This window comes from Mesoplodon bidens (genome assembly GCF_964165515.1).
Source record: "Mesoplodon bidens genome assembly, chromosome: 8".
NCBI classification, from domain to species: Eukaryota; Metazoa; Chordata; class Mammalia; order Artiodactyla; family Ziphiidae; genus Mesoplodon; species Mesoplodon bidens.
The window spans coordinates 104,283,700-104,308,024 of NC_138165.1; the positions used below are offsets into that span (position 1 = coordinate 104,283,700).

Consider the following 24,325-nt stretch of genomic DNA (forward strand, 5'->3'; position numbering starts at 1 on the left):
CAGAGCTCTCTGAGAGGCTGTCTCCCGGGCCACAGTCCTCATTTTGCCCCCAGTAAAACTTAACTCACAACTCTCACGTTGTGCATTTTTTTTTCAGTCGACAGAGTTCACAAGGTTAAAACTATCTCATAATAATAGGAAAACACAGTGTGCCTTTTTCACTCTGTTGATGCAAACACAATGGTGAGAAACCACTGATACCTTCCCACATGTCAAAGCTGTGTCTTTGCAGCAATGATCTCTGAATCTTTAGCATCTTCAGGCATTTTGCAGGGAGGGGGGAAAAAGTCAGTCTCACTTAGAATGTCCTGGATGAGGCAATCAAAATTAAAATTTTATGAAACCTCAACAGTGAATGCACGTCTTTTTTTCAACATTCCCTGTCATGAAATGGAAGGTCTGCACGCAGCACGCCTGCTGCCCACAAATGCCCAGCAGCTGCTTCAGGAAACACACTCGTGGGATTGTTAGAGCCATGACCTAACTATCTCATTTTTCATGGAAAACCTTTTATCCTTGAAACAATGACTAACAGACAAAGTATTGTTATTCAGACTTGGCCCTCTGGTAGATATTTTCTCTCCAATGAACAAAGCAAGACTGTCACTTTAAGGAAAACAACCAATAGTTTTTGTTATCAGAGATAAAATTTGAACTTTTAAGGAAAAATTAGAATTTTGGAAAACATTTATCTTCCATTATAAGCTTGACAGATTACCAATTCTTAAAGACTTTTCTGATGAGATTGGTGGTGATATCAATCACAGATGTGATTTCTTGTTATTGTATTATGAAATCTGTCAATATTCAGAAGCTCTGTATAACTCCAATATTTTCCAAATGACCAATGTGTGATGTTATAAAAATCCCTCATGGTTAGAAGATCCAAACAGCAAGACATACCAATGGATTTTAATGTAACAGACAGCAAGAGCATTAATATGGTCCAGATCCCACATACAATTAACCTCTAAGAATCTGTCACTTGTCTAGTTTTGAAGTATTTTCAAGAAAAATATCCACAGGGCTTCCCTGGTGGCGCAGTGGTTAAGCATCCGCCTGCCAATGGAGGGGACAAAGGTTCGAGCCCTGGTCAGGGAAGATCTCACATGCTGCGGAGCAACTAAGCCTGTGAGCCACAACTACTGAGCCCATGTGCCTAGAGCCCGTGCTCCGCAACAAAAGAAGCCACCGCACTGAGAAGCCCACGCACCACAATGAAGAGTAGCCCCCACTCACCACAACTAGAAAAAGCCTGCGTGCAGCAACGAAGACCCAATGCAGCCAAAAACATAAATAAATAAAATAAATAAATTTATTTTTAAGAAAAGAAAAATATCCACAATTATCTGAAAAGGCTATTAAAACACTTCTCCTTTCTCCAGCTAAATATCTGTGTGAGACTGAATTTTATTCCTATACTTCAACCAAAACAACACATTGCAATAGACTGAATGTAAAAGCAAATGGAAAAATCCAGCCTTTTCCTTCTTTTAAGCCAGATGTTAAAGAGATTTGTAAAAACAAAAACAATGCCTTGCTTCTCACTAATTTTTTTTGTTTTGGAAAAGTTACTTTTCATTAAACAGGTTATTTTTGTTAACATGTGATGGGTCTATTAATTAAATGAAATAATAAATATTTTAATTCCTCAGTTTGCATTTAATGCAGTAAATGTCAACAGAAACAGCCCAATTAACAAAAGCTCTTTGGGTTCCTCAGTAATCTCTAAGAATGGAAAGGAGTGCCGAGACCAGAAAGTCAGAAAACCACTGGGTGAGTTTGGTACATAAAACTACAAACGTTGCATCCAGTGGGCAAATCCTCAAGAGAGTCTGTAACTCGGTAGGTAGAAAAATGGGCCAAGATCTAAAGAAAAAGGACAAAGGAGGCCAGTGGGGAGCTATTTTGGGCCAAGAGGGCCAGGAGATTTCAAATAATACCATGTCGAAACCCCTAACTCTGCGTGCCATATGAAGACACGTTAGTAACATACACCCAGAGCTCTCTGGTGTCTCTGTGTGGTTTGGGAAAAGTTATGCTGCACTAACCCCTAACACATGACTTTCACTCCCAACCACCTAACACTCCACAACTGGGAAGGATAAACTGCAAAGCCATTCACCAACCCCTCACTGATTCTTGAAACGCAAGAGGATGTTGCAGAAGGAATCGGGCAAACACCAGAATCAAACCGAAGCTGTAATTTCCTCGACTTCGGGCAAACAGATGAGTGAGTCCATTTATACTTTAAAGCCATACTAAGAACATGGTGGGGAACATTCAAAGGGTTTTTTCCTCCTCAAAATCCGAAAGCAGTACCAAATTGCCTCAAGTGGTCACTGGCTAGATATTTAATTAGAGGCTGAGGAAGTTGATAATGTTTCAGAGGAGATTTGGGCATCACGGGAAGGTCAAGTTCAGTGATTTCCAAAGCCAGTTTTCTGACTTTCGACATCAAGAGAGCAGAGACCCTGGTGGTTTTCCTCGCCCTGTTTTGCTGGGGTGAAGCTCCGTGCCTGACACTTAGAGGTGCTCACAGAACATTGGATGAGGGATGGAAGTGGGGAGAAATAAATGACTCTCCAAGATGGTGAGTGGAATGAACTTGTTTTTTGTGAGCAAGCGCGGCTGACAGTTTTCAGATCCCTAAAAAGGAGCGTGATGGGCAGCCCCTTAGCTGCGTTATTCCCAGGGGCTTCCACTCAGCTCACTGACTTATGGACTGAAAACTAGGACAAAAGGATAAGCATCTCAGGGAGAGGAAAGACAAGGAAAGCAAGCTCACCAAGTTCCAAAGAGATGTTTTCTTCTCTCTGGAATAAAAGTCTAGTCAGAACCTTATTTCTGTATTCTAAAAGCTAGTCATTAAAATCTAAGAATAACAGTTATCTGTCTCCAATACAGAGTTATAGAATGAGTATCTCTCCTCTTTGTAAAGACTGAGAGTGTAATGAACAGATTGTAAAATCAGGGGCTGCAAAAAACAGTCCTGGAACTTTTTTATCTTCCAACTGGAACTTTATAGGTCCTGGGGATGTAACGTACAGCATGGTGACTATAGTTAACAATACTGTGTTTTATGTCTGAAAGTTCTGAGAGAGTAGACCTTTAAAGTTCTCAACACAAGAAAAAAATGTAACTATGTGGTGATGGATGGCAACTAAACTCACTGTGGTGATCATTTCACAATATATACATAGATCAGATCACTTTGCTGTATACCTGAAACTAATGCAATGTTATAAGTCGATTACACCTCTGTAAACCTGGAGGTGGGGGGTTGTAATCTAAAAGAACAGGTTTGGGGCTACTTGTAAAAGGCTGCCTGCCACAACTGTAGGGATTTTCTCTTTCCCTGCGTTCCTCATCTCACCCATACCAGGATTTTCTCAAACTCTGCTCTAGAATAAGAGTCCCAGAGAACTTACTCCCCTATTGTATTTTATGCCGAAGAAAACCATGAGACCCAGGTTGCTGAATCTTCTAAGTCTCTTTGGAAGGTCTTGAGAGCAGTGACCTCTAATGTCTTGGTTGATTTCCATGGCATTTCACAAGGTTAGCAGCATCTCATCTCAGGCTCCACCCCAGACCCACTGGTCCAGATCTGCACTTTTAACAAGATTCCCACATGTGCACATTAAACTTGGAGAAGTGCTGAACCAACAGGTCATGAGGTCAAATCATCTCAACCTGATGATGCCTGATTCTTCCCTGCGGTAAACAGTCAAACTTTACGTGAAGATGCTAAACAGGCACTAATGACTCACACTGAAATGCTGAAGGTCTCGCTAGAGGCCACACTGCCCAGCAGGGGGAGCCCTGGTGCAAAAGTCCAGAAATCTCCCTTCATTCTCCTCCTGCCTCTACTATGAATTAGCTCTTGGGCTTTGGGCACATAGCTTAAATCTCCCTTAGACCTCGGTTTCCTGGTGTTTAAAACAAAATAGGTGAAGAGGCCTCTAAAATCACCCTCCACTCTAAATGTTATGACCCTAGAAACGTCACCAGTGATATAATCCTCACCTTAACATATTTGGAATGCCACCAGACAATAATGCCTCTACAACTGTCTGTTCGCATGGGGAGATACATTTCAACCTTCTGGGAAATGCTGATGCCAAATAGAAACTTGACAAAACATCTATCTTTGGGGACATAATTCACAATTTTTTTAAATAATTTATAATAAATGACTCAAAATGTTGTCATATTTTTGTGGCAGGCAAAGATATGATCATCCTGTCTGTAACATAAAAGGCAGCAATGGCTCTTCAATTACATTAGCACCAAGAATTATAATTTAGACACAAGTCCATGAAATTCTAGACGAGCTGATCCTTGACCATTGAAACAGCAACAACTGGGCTGAACTTACTTTTTTTTTTCTTTTTTCTGTTTGCCCATTTCCAAGTTCTAGATAATTTTTTTTAAATTTTTTTAACATCTTTATTGGAGTATAATTGTTTTACAATGATGTGTTAGTTTCTGCTTTGCAACAAAGTGAATCAGCTACACATAAACATACATCCCCATATCCCCTCCCTCTTGCGTCTCCCTCCCACCCTCCCTATCCCACCCCTCTAGGTGGTCACACAGCACCAAGCTGATCTCCCTGTGCTGTGCGGCTGCTTCCCACTAACTATGTATTTTACATTTGGTAGTGTATATAGGTCCATGCCTCTCCCTCACTTCGTCCCAGCTTGCCCGTCCCCCTCCAGTCCTCAAGTCCATTCTCTACGTCTGTGTCTTTATTCCTGTTCTGCCTCTAGTGAACTTACTTTTATGATCTCTGTATTTAATCTGTTTCTAATATTTATTATTCTATCTTTGTTATCCATAAAAGTACTTTCTCTCTCAAAGGCCCACAAAGTGGTTTCTGCAAGTATAATCTGTGGGAGAAATCATCCATCTTTTATTAGCAAATAAATGTATCTCAAGACACCTTCATTTTGGCATTAAGCATCTATACTCTGGCTCAGACGCTTTTAATGAGCGTTGTCAATAAGCTGTTTGTTCAGTCAAGAGAAGGGTCCCCTCCTTCCCTTAGAAGAATAAATTAAATCTTTTTTTCTGTCATGTCACTAACCACTGGCTCATCAAGTATTTTCCCATCCACTAGTGTGCTACTCTGACCCTCTCTTGCTGTGTTTTGTTCCCTACTTAGAGGAGAAATTCCTCTCCAGTGCTGGCAGAACCATGGGGGACCTAACCCCACTATATACCGAACAGAACTTTTAAAAGCAACTCCACACTCTGTCAGCTGCTATTTTATTTTATTTTATTTTATTTATTTATTTATATATATATATTTTTTTTTTTTGCTGTATGCGGGCCTCTCACTGTTGTGGCCTCTCCCGTTGCGGAGCACAGGCTCCGGACGTGCAGGCCCAACGGCCATGGCTCACGGGCCCAACCACTCCGCGGCATGTGGGATCTTCCCAGACCGGGGCACGAACCCGTGTCCCCTGCATCGGCAGGCGGACTCTCAACCACTGCGCCACCAGGGAAGCCCTGTCAGCTGCTATTTTAAATGCTCAAAGGGATACAGTGAATGCCTTTCCTTTGATGCTTTGATGGGCTTTCTCATCTATGCTGTCACCCCATTTCTTTCTCACAACCCTACCAGGTCTCAGGCCCTTTTCAAGGTCTCATGAGGGCCTTTTTATTCACACTGATGATGGTGGAAAAGTTAGCTCTCAGAGAAGTGATGGACGAAAGCATACGACATCTATTTCTGCCCCCCGGCACGCTGCTACTTCCTAACCTAAAAAGGAGTTCGCCAATGGTTTTAAACCAAGAAAAGAATGGCATCAAAGACTCCATGTGTTCAAATTATTCTGACCTATTTCTTTTTAAAATGATAGGGAAAGGATTGGCAACACTGCTTAAAATGCGCCTAAGGGGTTCCAGCAACATTCTGGATCACACAGTCTGTGAGAGGCCTTAGATCAGAAAATAAAATCTGATTCATGAGTTTATAAAACAAATACGCCACGTCCTTTTCATGTTCCCATATTTACCAAACATATAACCCAAATTACATATCTAACTGAAAACCTAGAGGACTGGTTTCCCATCACATCTTTGTTCTTTTATTTATTCTGTTCGTTTAGTTCATAGGCAGTTTTTGAGCATCTCCCATGCAGAAAGCACCTTGCTAGCTGTTAGAACGGATACCAAGGGGACCAGATGTGATTCCTCATGTCAAGGAACTCACCATCTGAGACGCCCCTGGGAAACTCCCAATGATCCCACGTCTGAGCAGGATGTTTCTCTGGGCTCCCAGAACACACCTACAAGACTCTCCCAAAGCACACATTCCCACTGCTCTAATCCATGATTTAGTGTCCAGCTCCCGGCTCCCGAACCTCCCGGCTCCTTCCCAAAGGGCATGTCTTATATGAGCAAATGTGCATCCCCCAGAGCCTAGGGCAGCGCCAGGCCCATGACAAGCAGTGACTCCGCCCGGGAAGTGGTGCGTGAACTAAAGTGAACACAAATAATAATGCATGTATGAAATAGAAGCATAAACCAAATGTCATGTGTCTCATAGAAAAATAAAATGTACGGGGCTTGAGAGGAGGGAGTTTGCACTGGGGGATGAGGGACAGCTTCCAGAATGAAAAAGATTTTGAGCTGAGCCTGAAATATATTTGGGCAGGTGGGAGGGCAGGGGGCAGAGTGCAGCTGAGCATTCCAGATGGAGGAAACAGCATGAGCAAAACCAGGGAGATGCAAGAGAGGAATCGGGGTGGGGAGGGCGGGACGTGCAGGGGTTGAGAGAGGGGCTGAGGCTGGAAGCTGGAAGGGTGACCAGGCGCCCAGCTCACGGCTGGCTCGTCGCTCTGCTCTGTGAGTCAGAGCTGAAGTAAACAAACCTCAGAAACGGGAATTTACTGGGAGCCCTACCAAAGAGGCAAAAGCTTTTGAAAAAGGGAAAAAGATGGAGAGGCATGCTGATAGGAGACAGACAGGCTCCTGGAAGGATAGTGTCCCCTACCTAGACCACATGGGGTGTAGAGCAAGGACGGCAGGTGTTATCAAGCAATAGATAAAGCACCCGGTTCGGGCCAATGACTTATTTCTAAACCCAACCTAACCGGAAACACTCATCTGTAGGAAGACCAGGACTTCCTAGGGCTTGAGCCTTTGCCTTCCAAGAGTAGGGAGGGAGGTCACAGAAGGTCAGGACCCTTCGGAAGCCAACATTCCAGTGCCCTGCTCACGCACGGGCCCACACCTCAGGACAGAACTAAGCCACCAGCTCTAGAAGGGATTAAGAATGGCTCCTTGCCAGGATGCCAGCTCAATTCTTCCTCAAAACAAAGTCTGAGTAGTCAGCTCTAGTTTCCCGTCTAAGCAGCCTAAGGATGATGGATTCAGAAGGCAAGCACTAGAGAGGTTTCTAAGGAATCTTCTAAGAATGGAGGCCTGACCCCATTCACCTATCAATACAGACCAGGGCCAACGAATAGGAAAGCTTTGTGATATGGATTGAACCATTATATCACTTAACAGCATTTATCTTTGTTATTGACTTCGTGTGACCTTGAAATTATTAACAATGAAATCTTGGAATAAAAATATGGTGCATATTTGCTTTAGGGAATCAGCAAGAATAGGAAGACAGTAAGTATGGCTCTTGAGACCTCTATTTCCAGAGTTATGATCCACAGTCGACTTTTGAATCAGAATTGCCTGGCTGCCCAACAAAAGGCATCATGATCTGAGTGGTGGGCCTGGAATATGACTTTTGTCAAGGGCCTCAGGTAAATCTTAGGCAAAGTAAAATTTAAAACCAATCCTTTAACTTTGTTGGGCAAAAGGTGCAATTGGGTAGAAAGGGAGCAATAATGAATCAGAGAAAAAAAGTGGAGAGAATCTTGTGATGGTTAATTTTATGTGTCAACTTGGCTGGGCCATGGCGTCTAAATAATTGATCAAACATTATTCTGGATGTTTCTGTGAGGGTATGTTTGGATGAGATTTACATTTAAACCGGTGGATTTAGAGTAAAGCAGATTGCCCTCCACAATGAGGGTGGGCCTCATCCAATCAGTTGAGGTCTGAATGGAACAAAAGGCTGACCTCCCCCAGCAAGAGGAATTCTGCCTTCAGACTTCACCTGCAACATCAGCTCTTCCTGGTTCACCAGCAGACTGTCTCTGTACTAGAACTGCAACTCTTTCCTGAGTCTCCAGCCCAGCAGCCTCCCTCATCAGATTTTGGATTCCCCAAGACTCCATAATGGTGGAGCCAAAATGAACCAATTCCTCAAAATAAATCTCCTTAATTGATTGATTGATTAATTGATTAATTGATTGATTTATATATATGTGTGTGTATGCATGTATGTATATATAATAAATATTAAAATTACATACATAAATTTTAAATCTATACATATACATAGATATCATATATATACAGAGAGAGAGAGAGAGAGAGAGAGAGAGAGAGAGATATCCTACTGGTTCTATTTCTCTGGAGAACCCTGATTAATACACATCTCTTGCTCTTGAGAGACAAGGTCATGGAACCCAAATGGATCTAAAGAAGGCTGAAGGCCCACGCCAGCAAAGAGCCCTGACAGTCACCTGTAAGGTAATTAAGGAATCATCAAATAGGCAGCAGCCAACCTTGGTGACAAAGTTCAAGAAGAAGTAGTGGTTAACAGTCAAATTTTTTTTCATAAAGAGAAGATTAGAATCAACCCTTGTAACAAAAGCAGTTTTCAAATACTACAGTGTTAGAGTAAACACTTTAAAAGACCTTCCCAGGTTGGTGGGATATCTAAGAACAGCAAGCAAAAGCTTTATCACAAACCACCCATCACTCAAAATTGTGAAATATCCTCCAGCCAAAGCACATCTAACAAAAGAGAAATGAGTCCCCTTACAAAATGAGACTAGTGTGGAAGTAACAGAATTGCTTTTATCTTGATGAATGATCTAACAAAAAGATATAAAAATGACGAGAAACAATAAAATTAAACCACCAAATACATTTCTTTTCATTTTGTACGACAGAGTAGATGCTTGCATTAGGTGGAAGGCTGGACTACATAACTCCTAATTTTGAGAAACAGTAAAAAGAAAGAAACTTGAGAACAACAGTCTTTTATTGCTAGCAACAGTGTAAGTTGCTACAACAGCCAAAACAACAATCACAGAAAACCACGGGACTCGAGTGGACACAGAAAAGATGCCCCGCCTTTCCATTCCCACTGCAGCTGTGTCTCTTCAACCCCCCACCGTCTTTTGGGGAACAGTAAGACTGGCCTCCAGATGTTTCTCATCAAGATAACAATGTGGTAGGTCTGTAAATGGACATGGTAATTCCAGCCTGATCATTTCCTTAGAGTCACCAGGGGTAATTATCATGTCTCAGACAAGATGACTGGCCCCAGTTTCCTTAAATTCACTGATAAATGCAGGCTTTGACAGAATCAACAGCAGAGTTCTACACTTTAGAAGCACCTGGTGTGGAACTGGGAGGTAGGGGCAAGGGGCAGAGGGGTTATCTCAGGAAGGGGCACTCGGGAGCTGGTACCCATAACGGAGCTGTGCTGATATTAGCATGGATTCCAAGGCTTTTGAGTCATTTTCTCACAAAAAACAAAGCACTCTGGCAATGTTTGCCAAGTTACGTGCCAGGTGCTTAATACTGCTACTGCCTTTGCAATGAGTCCATTCTAAGCCACCAGGCAGAGCCTCTTAGCTAGAGCTTTCACACAGATGAGACCCCTGGCAGGCTGCATGCCACCAACACGCATGTGTTAAGACAACAGGGTGACTGCTTGTCAGATGAAAAATTTCCCTGGAAGGGTCATCCATTAGAAGAGAAAGTGTGCAAGGAGTCTCAACCACTGTGTCAGCCCAAGATTCTAAAGATAGCCTCGGTTTTTCATTGAAGACATTTCTCTTTCACCAATATGATCTTTTCAAGGGCTAATCGGGCCGCAGAATTGTTCACTGGGAATATTAAGAATGAATTTGGGGGGCTTCCCTGGTGGCGCAGTGGTTGAGAGTCCACCTGCCGATGCAGGGGACATGGGTTCGTGCCCCAATCTGGGAGGATCCCACATGCCGCGGAGCGGCTAGGCCCGTGAGCCATGGCTGCTGAGCCTGCGCGTTCGGAGCCTTTGCTCCGCAATGGGAGAGGCCACAACAGTGAGAGGCCCGCGTACCACAAAAAAAAAAAAAAAAAAAAAAAAAAAAGAATGAATTTGGGAAAGACCCATGTGCCTCCGCTTTGCAGCCTCACTTGGAGGGTCTGACCTCTTCCACCTCGAGCAGTTGCATTCCTCAGCCTCTCACGTTCACCTCTTCTAGAACCTCCTCATCGGATAAGCTCCCCACTCCTTCCATCTGACATAGCTTGAATCTCCTAAGCAGGTAAGTTCCCCACTGCTTCCACGTTTTTGTACCCCTCCCTAGCCTTGATGGTCAGAGAAGAACACTCAATATCCTTTACTTTGTTTATTTTTGCATAGAATGAGTTGATAAATAAAGCTTCCCCTCAGGACAGAAAAGAGGCAAGCCCAAGTTGGCCGAGACAGAAAAAAACGGGATGTACAGGGCAGGCTCGGCTTGTGAAAGAAACCTCACGCTTCACCTCCTGGCTTCACGCCAGTCACTCTCCCTTCCCCCAGGGATTTGGTTGTGGCTTTGGTTTACCCTCGTGCCCCTTTTCAAAGATTTATCAGAAATTATCATCCCTGCTACTTTCTTGAGTTCCTAACCACATTCTGCCTCCTACAGGGGACATCTTACGAGAAAATGGTATATTTAAGCCCCTGCAAAATTACATCTAAGATACAGGTTTCCCAAGACAACATGAGCAGTACTTGAAAGTGTCTTCAACAGCCCTTTTGTCCATTAGCCCCAGACCTCTCATGTCTAAGTTCACACCATTGTTACTGCATGTGCTGGCATTACCACAAGGAGGTGTCACCAAAGAAAATTTACCTGTGTTACCCTTCAAATTGGTCTAAAATAAACCATGCTCTTTGGGGATTTGGCGAACCCACTTTCACGTAGCATGAACCTCAATATAAATATGTGTAGAACTGGGGAGAGGGGAATGGAGAAAAAGATGCAGGAGTTGGACATAGCAAGTGGTGAGACGGATGGGCGTCCCCTAATGGAACAGGGCCCCTGGTAAGGTGCACAGTCTCCCTGTCTCACCCTGATCAGGTGGAGCCTGGACTCCACCTGCCAAAATTGTTCTAAGGGAACCCTATAGTGATGGAGATTGGCTTCCGGGATGGCTGGTCCTTTCCTGGTCTGACTCCTGGTCCCCGTCACTTGGGACATGTCCTCAGCCCCTGCCCCCTACCCACGTGACCTCAGCTGCTAAAAAGAAGAGGGGACGGGGCTCAGGTCTTCCAGAGTTGATGGTGCTGGTCCACGAAGGCGAAACAGAGTGAGCCAGCCTTCTAGCCCCTACCTCCTCCCCATTCCTCCTCTTACTTTTCCCTTACTTCTGTAACTCTGCTGTCGGCCCTGGAGATGTGCAAAGCCTAAGGAGGGAATTAGGTCACAACTGGGAAGGAGATGACTCTGTCTTAGCTTTTCTTTCTTCCGCTTCTCGATTCTGCTACCAGACATGATAATACTTCTCACAAAATCCTTACTTGATACCAAAATGAGGAGGTCCAGCACTGCACAAATTTTTTAGTACTTCGTTTAAAAATTATATGGAAATTTACATATCTATATGTTGCATACAAATAATTAAAACCAGAAATTCGGGGAGACATTCAGCCAATGCACTTGCTCTCTCCTCCTTCCTCCTTTATATATATATATATATATACACACACACACATACACACACACGTATATGTGTATGTGTGTGTATACGTGTGTGTAGGTGTGTGTAGGTGTGTGTATGTGTGTATATATAAATATAGGCTTATGCAAATATATACTTTTAAAGCTCCCAGGTGTCCCCTCACCTCTGATGGCTTCGTGGTGCACCTTCCTCTTCCCGAACACTCCAAGTCGTCTGCGTGGCTCTCCCCTGGTGCACAGGTGCTGGCCTTCACCACCAGAGTCAAGCGCAAAGCCACGATAGATTTAGTAACAGAATCATTCACAAAACCTAAAAGAAAATGGGACAACAGTAAATGTAAAGCCAACCAACATTCTTCTGACAAGGCTATGACTACCGTTTACACAACCTCCAAGTATGTCAAACAAAACAAAATACAGTCAGTTAAGCCAAGGCATAAAAGCACGTGGCTAGTGGCCATTCGGACCTCGGGCCTTTAAGGTAGGCCACTCTTCCCAAGCATCATGAGGGATGCCGGTCGCCAAGGAAAAGGAGCGCCAGTCACTCTGCCATCACCTGAGCTGCTTTGCTTTGCTCCTGTTCCTGCCCTCTGTGGGCCACCCTGTCTCTGAATTCCATCCCTGCATTAGCACCTTAGAATTCTCTCTGCTTTTGAACCCGTCTTTTCCCCGGCGAGCCACGTGCTTGCATCTCCCTACTCTCTGCCTCCCTGGCTGCTCTGAATAGTCGCAAGCACTAAATCGCCCCTACCCACCCTGCTATGGGTCTGCCCGAGCAGCTCAGTGCCCTCAACAGTGGGCATGCAACATGGGTCACATTCTATGTTGGGTTTTTTCATAAATATCTACTTGATCACCAACCTGACGGTGCTGTATCAATTTCAGTTATGTGGTTTTAACCATCTAATAAAACAGGACCAATCATAGTTGAATACTGATCACAAAAGCATTAATGTGTCATATTTATCACTGAATGATCTTTATGTCAAGTGCAGCTATTTGTACATTGTTGGTAGCAATAAATATGGAATAAATAATAGTCTCCAACTGGCATGAGGAAATAATACTGTAAGTATTGTGCATCGATGATATAATTATTTCATTAAGAGAGTGTACCTTTTTCTAATAAGAATATTCATTTATTTAGGAATGATTTTTAACTTCAAAATGAACAACTTATAATTAACACCCAGGAGAAAGACTCCTGCATTACCCAGAAAAGGTGCTTAAGACAAGGGGGTGGAAATGATTCTAGACAGCCATGCCTATCTAAGCCCAATTTTCTTTTTTTCTGGGACTCTTTTCACATCAAAAAAGAATGCTTTTTATGATGACAGCTGGACACAAGCAGAAAGTGAGGCTGTCTGGGTAATGGGGCAACATGATCACCCTGCTCCTTGGACCCTAAGGAGCATCCAGGGACAACAAATCTGTAAAGGGCAAAGCACTACATTAGTGCAAGGGATGTTTTTAACAGGCAGAAGATGGGCTCAAAACAGCAGCAGAGGATTTAATCCTGTTCAGAAGCATCAAGGTTATGTTGGGAAATTTGTGCAAGTCAGAGTGGAGTGGAGACACACCTCAACTTCAAGTTTGAAATTAGGAGCCAAACATCTCTTAGTGTCTCGGTAAAGATAGGCACTGCTGGTCTGACGCGGAGCAGTATGTTACATCCACAGAGAACTAGTTGCTTTCTTCCTAAGATTTCCTATTGAAAACTTTATGGTAAATTGGCTTTGGGACAGAATGAAAAGGATGGTTTAGGCAAACACACACTCTCCTCTGTAGAGCTTCCTACTTCTTGGTCACGGTCCCGCATCACACAGACACCTCAAACCTCCTCCCAGCACCTGCAAACGCCCTGCTCATTCCAACTCTGTAAACATTCCCATGGTGCCTCTTTGCCTGGAATACACCTCCTTCTCCAGTGATCACAGCTCAGTTCTCATCCTATTCACAAGCCTTTCCCCAATACCCCAGCCCCCTCCCAGCTCGACCATGTCCATCTGCACTCAAGTACATACTGTTACATACAGGTCCCTGATTATTTTATGTCTTGGATGGTTACTTGTCAAAACACCTTTACTGAAACTTCCTTGAGGGCAAGGGACAAGTCTCAGAGAAGTGGCAAGTAGGAAGTCAGGATGCAGGTACACATAGGACCAGAGCAGTAAAGACAAGTCCCAAAGAGGAGTTTCCAGAATGTGCTATCATCCAACAAGTCCACTTGGAAGAACAGCCATCATTAGAATACATAAATTCCAGTTTACTAAAAAAATTGTTTATCAACTTTGATAGAGAAATAGAGCCTGGTACAATGTACGAGTGCTACCAAAATTCTTATTTTAAAAGACATCTGTACACATAAAATAGTGGAGGTAAAATCAGCTAGTAATTATAAAGGTATTTTTCATCTCTTTGCTCTGTTCTCTAGCTTCACATTACATTATTTGAAAAATCTATACCATCTGTCTCCTTACTAAGCATTTAGATCACAGAATGCTCTATAATTCTCTAGAAGAGGCCTCTCTCCAAAGGTTATTTTAAAAATTCTCTTCAACTGTTAAATTTACTGAGCCAGCAGAAATTCAATTGAGGTGGCCCTGAACCAAGATGGCGGAATAGAAGGAAGTGATCTCACTCCCTCTTGCAGGAGCACCACAATCACAACTACCTGCTGGAAAATCATCGACAGGAAGACACTGGAACTCACCAAAAAAGATACCCCACATCCAAAGACAAAGGAGAGGCCACAGTGAGATGGTAGGAGGGGCACAATCACAGTAAAATCAAATCCCGTAACTGCTGGGTGGGTGACTCACAGACTGGAGAACACTTATACCACAGAAGTCCACCCACTGGAGTGAAGGTTCTGAGCCCCATGTCAGGCTTCCCAACCTGGGGGTCCGTAATGGAAGGAGGAATTCCTAGAGAATCAGACTTTGAAGAGTAGTGGGATTTGATTGCAGGACTTTGACAGGACTGGGGGGAACAGAGACTCCACTCTTGGAGGACACACACAAAGTAGTCTGTGCAGCAGGACCCAGGGGAAGGAGCAGTGACACCAGGGGAGACTGAACCAGACCTACCTGCTAGTGTTTGAGAGTCTCCTGCAGAGGCAGGCGGTGGCTGTCGCTCACTGAGGGGACAAGGACACTGGCAGCAGAAGTTCTGGGAAGTACTCCTTGGTGTGAGCCCTCCCAGAGGCTGCCATTAGCCACACCAAAAAGCCCAGGTAGGCTCCAGTGCTGGGTTGCCTCAGGTCAAACAACCAACAGGGAGGGAACCCAGCCCACCCCCCTACCCCCCATCAGCAGTCAAGTGGATTAAACTGTTACTGAGCTCTGCCTACCAGAGTAACAGTCAGCTCTACCCACCACCAGTCCCTCCCATCAGGAAACTTGCACAAGCCTCTTAGGTAGCCTCATCCACTGGAGGGTAGACAGCAGAAGCAAGAAGAATTACAATCCTGCAATCTGTGGAACAAAAACCACATTCACAGAGAGACAGACAAGGTGAAAAGGCACAGGGCTATGTACCAGATGAAGGAACAAGATAAAACCCCAGAAAAACAACTAAATGAAGTGGAGATAGGCAACGTCACAGAAAAAGAACTCAGAATAATGATAGTGAAGATGATCCAGGATCTCGGAAAAAGAATGGAGGCAAAGACAGAGAAGATGCAAGAAATGTTTAACAAAGACCTAGAAGAATTAAAGAACAAACAAACAGAGATGAACAATACAATAACTGAAATGAAAACTACACTAGAAGGAATCAATAGCAGAATAACTGAGGCAGAAGAATGGATAAGTGACCTGGAAGACAGAATGGTGGAATTCACTGCTGCAGAACAGAATAAAGAAAAAAGAATGAAAAGAAATGAAGACAGCCTAAGAGACCTCTGGGACAACATTAAACACAACAACATTCGCATTATAGGGGTCCCAGAAGGAGAAGAGAGAGAAAGAACCTGAGAAAATATTTGAAGAGATTATAGTCGAAAACTTCCCTGACATGGGAAAGGAAATAGCCACCCAAGTCCAGGAAGCACAGTGAGTCCCATACAGGATAAACACACTGAGACACATAGTAATCAAACTGGAAAAATTAAAGACAAAGAAAAATTATTGAAAGCAGCAAGGGAAAAATGACAAATAACATACAAGGGAACTCCCATAAAGCTAACAGCTGATTTCTCAGCAGAAACTCTACAAGCCACAAGGGAGTGGCATGATATATTTAAAGTGATGAAAGGGAAGAACCTACAACCAAGATTACTCTACCCGGCAAGGATCTCATTCAGATTCAATGGAGAAATCAAAAGCTTTACAGACAAGCAAAAGCTAAGAGAATTCAGCACCACCAAACCAGCTCTACAACAAATGCTAAAGGAACTTCTCTAAGTGGGAAACACAAGAGAAGAAAAGGACCTACAAAAACAAACCCATAACAATTAAGAAAATGGTAATAGGAACACACATATCGACAATTACCTTAAACGTGAATGGATTAAATGCTCCAACCAAAAGACACAGGCTCGCTGGATGGATACAAAAACAAGACCCATATATATGCTGTCTACAAGAGACCTACTTCAGACCTAGGGACACATACAGACTGAAAGTGAGGGGATGGAAAAAGATATTCCATGCAAATGTAAATCAAAAGAAAGCTGGAGTAGCAATACTTGTATCAGATAAAATAGACTTTAAAATAAAGAATGTTACAAGGGACAAGGAAGGACACTACATAATGATCAAGGGATCAATCCAAGAAGAAGATATAACAATTTTAAATATATATGCACCCAACATAGGAGCACCTCAATACATAAGGCAACTGCTAACAGCTATAAGAGAGGAAATCGACAGTAACACAATAATAGTGGGGGATTTTAACACCTCACTTACACCAATGGACAGGTCATCCAAACCGAAAATTAATAAAGAAACACAAGCTTTAAATGACACAATAGACCAGATAGATTTAATTGATATTTATAGGACATTCCATCCCAAAACAGCAGATTACACTTTCTTCTCAAGTGCATATGGAACATTCTCCAAGATAGATCACATCTTGGGTCACAAATCAAGCCTCAGTAAATTTAAGAAAATTGAAATCATATCAAGCATCTTTTCTGACCACAACGCTATGAGGTTAGAATTCAATTACAGGGAAAAAAAACATAAAAAACACAAACACATGGAGGCTAAACAATACGTTACCACATAACCAAGAGATCACTGAAGAAATCAAAGAGGAAATCAAAAAATACCTAGAGACAAATGACAACGAAAACACGACGATCCAAAACCTATGGGATTCAGCAAAAGGAGTTCTAAGAGGGAAGTTTATAGCAATATAAGCTTACCTCAAGAAATAAGAAAAATCTCAAATAAACAATCTAACCTTACACCTATAGGAACTAGAGAAAGAAGAACAAAGCCCAAAGTTAGTAGAAGGAAAGAAATCATACAGATCAGAGCAGAAATAAATGAAATAGAAACAAAGAAAACAACAGCCAAGATCAATAAAACTAAAAGCTGGTTCTTTGAGAAGATAAACAAAATTGATAAACCATTAGCCAGACTCATCAAGAAAAAGAAGGAGAGGACTCGAATCAATAAAATTAGAAATGAAAAAGGAGAAGTTACAATAGACACCGCAGAAATACAAAGCATCCTAAGAGACTACTACAAGCAACTCTATGCCAATAAAATGGACAACCTGGAAGAAATGGACAAATTCTTTGAAAGGTATAACCTTCCAAGACTGAACCAGGAAGAAACAGAAAATATGAATAGACCCATCACAAGCGCTGAAATTGAAACTGTGATTAAAAGTCTTCCAACAAACAAAAGTCCAGGACCAGATGGCTTCACAGGTGAATTCTATCAAACACTTAGAGAAGAGCTAACACCCATCCTTCTCAAACTCTTCCAAAAAATTGTGGAGGAAGAAATACTCCCAAACTCATTCTATGAGGCCACCATCATCCTGATACCAAAACCAGACAAAGATGCTACAAAAAAAGAAAATTACAGAGCAATATCACTCATGAATATAGACGCAAAAATCCTCAACAAAATACTAGCAAACAGAATCCAACAACACATTAAAAGGATCATACACCATGATCAAGTGGGATTTATCCCAGGGATGCAAGGATTCTTCAATATACACAAATCAGTCAATGTGATACACCATATTAACAAACTGAAGAATAAAATCTATATGATCATCTCAATAGATGCAGAAAAAGCTTTTGACAAAATTCAACACCCATTTATGATAAAAACTCTCCAGAAAGTGGGCATAGAGGGAACCTACCTCAACATAATAAAGGCCATATACTACAAACCCACAGCAAACATCAGTCTCAATGGTGAAAAACTGGAAGCATTCCCGCTAACATCAGGAACAAGACAAGGATGTCCACTCTCACCACTATTATTCAACATAGTTTTGGAAGTCCTAGCCATGGCAATCAGAGAAGAAAAAGAAATAACAGTATACAAATTGGAAAAGAAGAAGTAAAACTGTTTGCAGATGACATGATACTATACATAGAGAATCCTAAAGATGTCACCAGAAAACTACTAGAGCTAATCAATGAATTTGGTAAAGATGCAGGATACAAAATTAATGCACAAAAATCTCTTGCATTCCTATACACTAATGAGGGCTTCCCTGGTGGCACAGGGGTTGAGAGTCCGCCTGCCGATGCAGGGGACACAGGTTCGTGCCCCGGTCCGGGAAGATCCCACATGCTGTGGAGCGGCTAGGCCCGTGAGCCATGCCCACTGGGCCTGCGCGTCTGGAGCCTGTGCTCTGCAACGGGAGAGGCCACAGCAGTGAGAGGCCCGCATAATGCAAAAAAAGAAAAAGAAAAAAAGGATATACAATGGAGAAAAGACAGTCTCTTCAATAAGTGGTGCTGGGAAAACTGGACAGCTACATGTAAAAGAATGAAATTAGAACACTCCCTAACACCATACACAATGGATTAGAGACCTAAATGTAAGACTGGACACTATAAAACTCTTAGATGAAAACATAGGAGGAACACTCTTTGACATAAATCACAGCAAGATCTTTTTTGATCCACCTCCTAGAGTAATGGAAATAAAAACAAAAATAAACAAATGGGACCTAACGAAACTTAAAAGCTTTTGAACAGCAAAGGAAAACATAAACAACATGGAAAGACAACCCTCAGAATGGGAGAAAATATTTGCAAATGAAGCAACTGACAAAGGATTAATCTCCAAAATATATAAACAGCTCATGCAGCTCAATATTAAAAAAACAAACAACCCAATCCAAAAATGGGCTGAAGACCTAAATAGACATTTCTCCAAGGAAGAGATATAGATGGCCAAGAAGCACATGAAAAGCTGCTCAACATCACTAATTATTAGAGAAATGCAAGTCAAAACTCCAATGAGGTATCACCTCACACCAGTTAGAATGGGAATCATCAGAAAATCTACAAACAACAAATGCTGGAGAGGGTGTGGAGGAAAGGGAACCCTCTTGCACTGTTGGTGGGAATGTAAATTAATACAGCTACTATGGAGAACAGTATGGAGGTTCCTTAAAAAACTAAAAATAGAATTACCATATGATCCAGCAATCCCACTACTAGGCATATAACCAGAGAAAACCGTAATTCAAAAAGACACATGCACCCCAATGTTCATTGCAGAACTATTTACAATAACCAGGTCATGGAAGCAACCTAAATGTCCATCGACAGACGAATGGATAAAGAAGATTTGGTACATATATACAGTGGAATATTACTCAGCCATAAAAAGGAACGAAATTGGGTCATCTGTTGAGACGTGGATGGATCTAGAGACTGTCATACAGAGTGAAGTAAGTCAGAATATTGTGTATTAATGCATATATGTGCAACCTAGAAAAATGGTACAGATGAACCGGTTTGCAGGGCAGAAATTGAGCCACAGATGTAGAGAACAAACGTATGGACACCAAGGGGGGAAAGCGGCAGGGGGTTATGGGTGGTGGTGTGATGAACTGGGTGATGGGATTGACATGTATACCCTGATGTGTATAAAACTGATGACTAATAAGGACCTGCTGTATAAAAAAAATAAATAAAATAAAATTTAATAATTTTTTAAATGCTGCTTAAAACAATAAATTAAAGCCTTCTCCTGATTCAGTCAAAAAATGAAATTCAATTGAATGAGCAGTTTAAAATATGCACAATATAGTTTTCTAAATAGTTCGCTTCTATTTCCTCAAAGAACATTTCCTGCGCTCACTTCTACAAACCAGGCACTGTATTAGATTTTAAGGTTACAGAGAGAAGTCACACTTGGTTTGTGCCACTCCAAACTTTGGTCAAGAGCAGTGGTCCTTAACTAGTTTAGAAACCAGAAGCTTTATATTTTTGCAGGCGCTTTTTCTAAGTACATATTTCCAGGTTCCAACATAAGTGATTCACTGTCAATGGTCTTGACTGGGCCCCTGTAGGCATGTTATTTATTTTTTTTTAATTTTTGTAAATAAGGTTTTATTAGAATATAGTCTATTCATTTATGTACATATTGTCTGGACTTCTTTTGCACTGTGACTGAGTTGAGTAGTTTTAAGAGACTGGATGGTCCACAAAGTCTAAAATATTTACTACCTGGAGCCACACTGAAAAGATCTGTGACCACTGTGGTAGGCACTGAGCATACATGGAGAAAAGATGGATGTCATATATGTCCTCGTGGAATTTACAGTCCAGCAGGGAAAACCAGAAGATAAAGTGAGCGATATAGTTATCTGGGTCAGGAGCATCTGACCTAGCCTAAGGGGAGCAAGAAAGGCTTTCTAGGGAAAGCGTGGTGAAGCTGAGTTTCAAAGGATATGTGGAAACTCATCAGGCAAAGGAAAAGGGAGAATAGTGTCACAATCAGAGGAAATAACTTTACATGTGTATGTATGTATGTATGTATGTATGTGTGTACGTGTGCATGTATGTATGTAACATAATTTCTCTCAGTTCTTGGTGTTGTCCTCAGTACATTCTGGTTTTCAATGTAGTTGACTATCCAATAATTATTGCTTAAAAGCCCTTGACTCTGAATCTTCAGGGCAGAAACCTTCAGCTCACTCCCTTCCAGGGGTCCCCCACTGCACAGTGAGCCCTAGTTCTAGAAGTGATTCGAGATGCCTCAGGGTAGCAGTGGGAACACTTCGTTTGAGCACGTGAAACACTCCATGTTAAGACAGTAAACAGGTGACTTCCCTGGTGATCCAGTGGTAAGGAATCTGCCTTCCAATGTAGGGGACACGGGTTCGATCCCTGGTCGGGGAACTAAGATCCCACATGGTGCGGGGCAACTAAGCCTGTGGGCCATAACTAGAGAGAGAAAAAAACTCACACGCCACAACTAGAGACAAGCCCACGCACCATAAGGAAAGATCCCACATGCCTCAACAAAGACCCCGAGTGCCGCAACGAAGACCCCATGCAGCCAAAAACAAACAAAAAAAGACACTAAACAAATTTCTTCCTGAAAGTCCAATATACAGTTTGGGAGTTTAGGCATATTATTTAAAAAGACTCCTTAAGTAATTCGGACACATGCTTCCACTTAAGAACCACTGGTCCGATAGAAAAACAAATCTAAGTCACAGAAGTAATGTTCTTGTTAAGGTAACGATCACCTTGAATTAGAGGCACGTGAGCCTCTGAAAGCACACTGTGCCCGTCTATTTTTGAAAGTCTAGGCCACTCTGTGATATTTAGGTGATATTCATATTCCCTCACTCATCATAAGTCTCTGAAGTTCTTGGAGACAACTTTGATGAAAGTTTCTACATTAGCTTTATTTGCTTAATAAGACTGAGCATTTGGGTCCTAAAATCCCTTAGTAAACTCATAAAGAAATCAATCTTTACAGCAGTGTATCATGCATTACTACATAATTTCTGATTATGTCACCTAATCCCCCCACATGAGTCAACAGCATAATAAGCATGTTATCTGCAGCAGTACTGCATTCACATGAGGAGAACGGTGTGTGGTGGCTCCTTCCAGGTATAAGTGCAATTTCAGTAAGTTGTTTGCACCTCCCTTTGCTCACGTCTAAGGGGAAAATGCTTGGAGCTCCTCCTAATGAAAAGTGACCCTTTTAACTGTCCTCAAACTGCAGCTGGGTTGGAGCAAAGTAGCCCACATGCCAAGAGCAGGAACTGTGCTCTTTACAAAGCAGCAGCAGGAGGAATCTGAAATAAAACAGAATTCATTTTTTTTAAAAAAAGAAGTTCTTTGGGGCTTTATGGCTGATCATTTGAGGGTTGTTGAAAAGCCAGTGTGATTTCTTTGACTCAGCCCTCAAAATGGTGGCACTTCTAACACGCTTATAAGAAATGCCAAGGAAATGGTCACAGTTTTTTTTCTCTTCCTTAATGGTATGAAATCAATATATGTAACATAATTCCTGAGACAGGCCTGAATAAAAAGGCTTGTCCTCATTCAGAATTCCAAGAGTTCCAAGAACCATAGAACCGTAACCAACTGATTACCTAAAGACAAAAACCAGTAAAGTCAGAGGGAGGGTGACACCCCAGTCCTGTCCACAGAGCTGTTAAGAGAATGAGCTCTTGTCAACATCTGCACATTCTGTGGCCTTTTCAAAAACTAAAGAACTGATGCCACATAGGAGGCTATGAAGTTGCTCCAGCAAAAGCATGGTTTAAATTATAAGCAAGAAAGGGGGATAGAGGAGACATATAAAAGGGAAAGGGAAATAGAAAGAAGGAAGGAGGGAGGGACGGAGGAAGGAAGATTGAAAAAGAAAACCAAAGCATGAGATAGAAACTGCATGAGACAAAAGAAAAGGAGACACTGATACAGAAAGACAAGGAAAGCAGAAATAGAGAAAAGAAAATGAAGGCTGTCCAGCAAAATTTCAGGGGTTCTCCCACCTTTTTTTATGGAAGGACATTTCATCATCTTCTCATGTTCGTGCACTTAGATTCCTCATTCCAACCACAACAGTAAAATGAGAGTTCTCTGAAACAGTTCATGGATAAACGTTTGTTTGAATCATAACTGTGTTCAGTCCAAGTCTATGATTCTGATTATGAGGCCAAAATACTGAGTCCCTCTAAGTGGAGAGACTGTGCATTCTGTGTGCATAACCCAGCTGTGGGGGGATGGGGTGGGATGGAGGGCCACCCAGGACAGAGGGAGAGCTGAGCTCACTCAGCAGACGATGATTGAGCTCCAGGTAGCAGGCAGCATTTAGGTTGGGTCCTGAAGGCTGCAAAAGAGCCAGTGAAGAGAGCTGAGGACATCAGCATGTCAGATGGATGAGGTCAGTGTGTCAGATGGATGAGAAGGTCAGTGTGTCAAGGGCCAGCGCCCAGATGAGGACAGAGAGAAAGGAGGGGCCAGATTAGAGGGGGTCTCGTGACCCTTAGGGCAACGGGAATCCACTAAAGAGTGTGGAAAACACAGGATTTATGCTTTTTCAAAGATCACGTTTTGGAGGAAGAACCAAGAAGACTTTCGTAAGGATTGGATGAGGGAAAAGAAGGAATCCTACATAGTGTGGCAACCTCGTGTGCAGTGGTGCTGGAAAGTGACCAGGATGTCCGCCGTGGGCAGGTTAAGTCGCAGATTCTGATGAGATGCGCCCCTCCACACACACGCAAATGGAGCAGCCAAGTTGGTGGTTCAACATATGACATGGGTAGTTAGGAACATCGGGGCTGAAGATTTAAATCTGGGCCTCATCTGAATCTGGGGGGTTCTACACCACTGGGACAAAAGTGCACTCTTAGAGAAGAGAGAGAAAGACCAGAGCCCAGAACCAAGCTTTACAGGCCGATATTCACAGAATAAACTTAGTGTTATATCGATAAATAGAGATTACACCAGACCAGAATCATACTAGAAAATTTAACTAAAAACAAATATGACTTTTCCTTAGTAGGCTTGATTAAGAAAAGATTTCTGGGCTTCCCTGGTGGCGCAGTGGTTGAGAATCTGCCTGCTAATGCAGGGCACATGGGTTCGAGCCCTGGTCTGGGAAGATCCCACATGCCGCGGAGCAACTGGGCCCGTGAGCCACAGCTACTGAGCCTGCACGTCTGGAGCCTTCGCTCCGCAACAAGAGAGGCCGCGACAGTGAGAGGCCCGCGCACTGCGATGAAGAGTGGCCCCCGCTGGCCACAACTAGAGAAAGCCCTCGTGCAGAAACGAAGACCCAACACAGCAAAAATAAATAAGTAAATTAATAAACTCCTACCCCCAACATCTTCTTTAAAAAAAAAAAAGCAAAGATTTCTGCACCATGAAGGAGATAAAGAACCACAAGGAGGAGACTGTGGTCCATGACAAAGAAAAATGTCTAAGGACACCTTTCAGCTCAAGGTTCAGAGGCTGGGAAAGGAAGGGAAAGGGGAGGGAGGGAGGGAGGGAGGGAGGGGGAAAAGATAACACTGCACTTGAAAGGTCCACTTCTACTCACTTACACAACTGAGTG

At 42.6% G+C, this 24,325-nt stretch overlaps 1 protein-coding gene across 1 annotated transcript in view; it reads right to left on the reverse strand.

The window, feature by feature from the left end:
* Positions 1-24,325, reverse strand: part of DNER (delta/notch like EGF repeat containing) — a gene marked incomplete at both ends in the record, with an annotated part of 323,334 nt that overhangs the window by 143,573 nt on the left and 155,436 nt on the right. Inside the window, one exon of the mRNA XM_081243331.1 lies at positions 11,966-12,111. Within this exon, the coding sequence (XP_081099457.1) occupies positions 11,966-12,111 (146 nt within the window). The remainder of the gene's footprint in view (positions 1-11,965; positions 12,112-24,325) is intronic.